Here is an 878-nt window from a genome sequence, read left to right on the forward strand (position 1 = left end):
CATTCCCATCGGAATAAAGGCCAGCATTCCATTAGCCTTCCCTACTCCCCGCTGAGCTCAGGAGCTGGCTATTTTCAGTTCACTTACACGGACTCCCAGATCCTTCTGCACTTCAGTCTTTTCCCCAAGTGAAACAATGTTCGGCTCCTCTGTTCTCCCTGCCAAGGTGCGTCACCTCCCGCTTTCCCACACGTCAGAATCCATCTGCCAAGCTTTTGCCCGACTCTCTTAAACTTCCCGTATCCGTCTCCGCGTCGCCTTCACCCTCTACCGTCCTGCAAACGTGGTGAGAGTACCTCCACGTTCCCCAGCTCCTGAAAAACCGTGTGACGCGCAAAATTAGTTGTGGTGCCTTTCAAAAACTTGGTGTTCTTGCGATGGCGTCCTGATGAGGCGCCTCTCTTCTGGGCAGCGCCCAGGCTCAGAGTTAGCCTGCGATTTTCGAACGTCCTTTTAAGACAATTAGTCGGCTGTTCTGGTCTTGCAAGCAATGGGAATGGCCTCAGGATGGAGTCACGGTGGAGCCATGGCTGATTCTCATTGTCTGTCTCTCTCTCTCTCTCTCCACTCCCAACAAAAAAGGTGCTAAATGCAAAACTAGGCCCCAGAATACCTCTGACGAAGGATATTTACAACTGCTCACAGTCCCTGCAAACGATGCTGCAAACTATCATTGATCAGACGCCCCCAGACACTTTGTCTGTAGTGGCCACGCTGCCAGCCCTGGAGGGACGCAGTTACCTGGATATCAAACAACTCTGTGGCTCAGGTAATGGAACAGGAGCTTGCTCACATCGCACCAGCATCTCTCCCTATCCCGGGACCCTCCTCCAGGCCCCTACACTCCCCTCCCTATCTCTGTAACCCCCTACACCCCC

At 53.3% G+C, this 878-nt stretch overlaps 1 protein-coding gene across 2 annotated transcripts in view; it reads left to right on the forward strand.

Annotated features, from left to right (window-relative positions):
* The window catches only part of LOC125487975 (cobalamin binding intrinsic factor-like), a 14271-nt gene that overhangs the window by 12059 nt on the left and 1334 nt on the right, over window positions 1-878 (forward strand). For both annotated transcript variants that reach the window (XM_048620706.1, XM_048620708.1), the window contains one exon: window positions 583-769. In XM_048620706.1, the coding sequence (XP_048476663.1) occupies window positions 583-769 (187 nt within the window). The remainder of the gene's footprint in view (window positions 1-582; window positions 770-878) is intronic.

This window comes from Rhincodon typus, chromosome 48 (assembly GCF_021869965.1).
Source record: "Rhincodon typus isolate 14 chromosome 48, sRhiTyp1.1, whole genome shotgun sequence".
In the NCBI taxonomy this organism is placed as follows: domain Eukaryota; kingdom Metazoa; phylum Chordata; class Chondrichthyes; order Orectolobiformes; family Rhincodontidae; genus Rhincodon; species Rhincodon typus.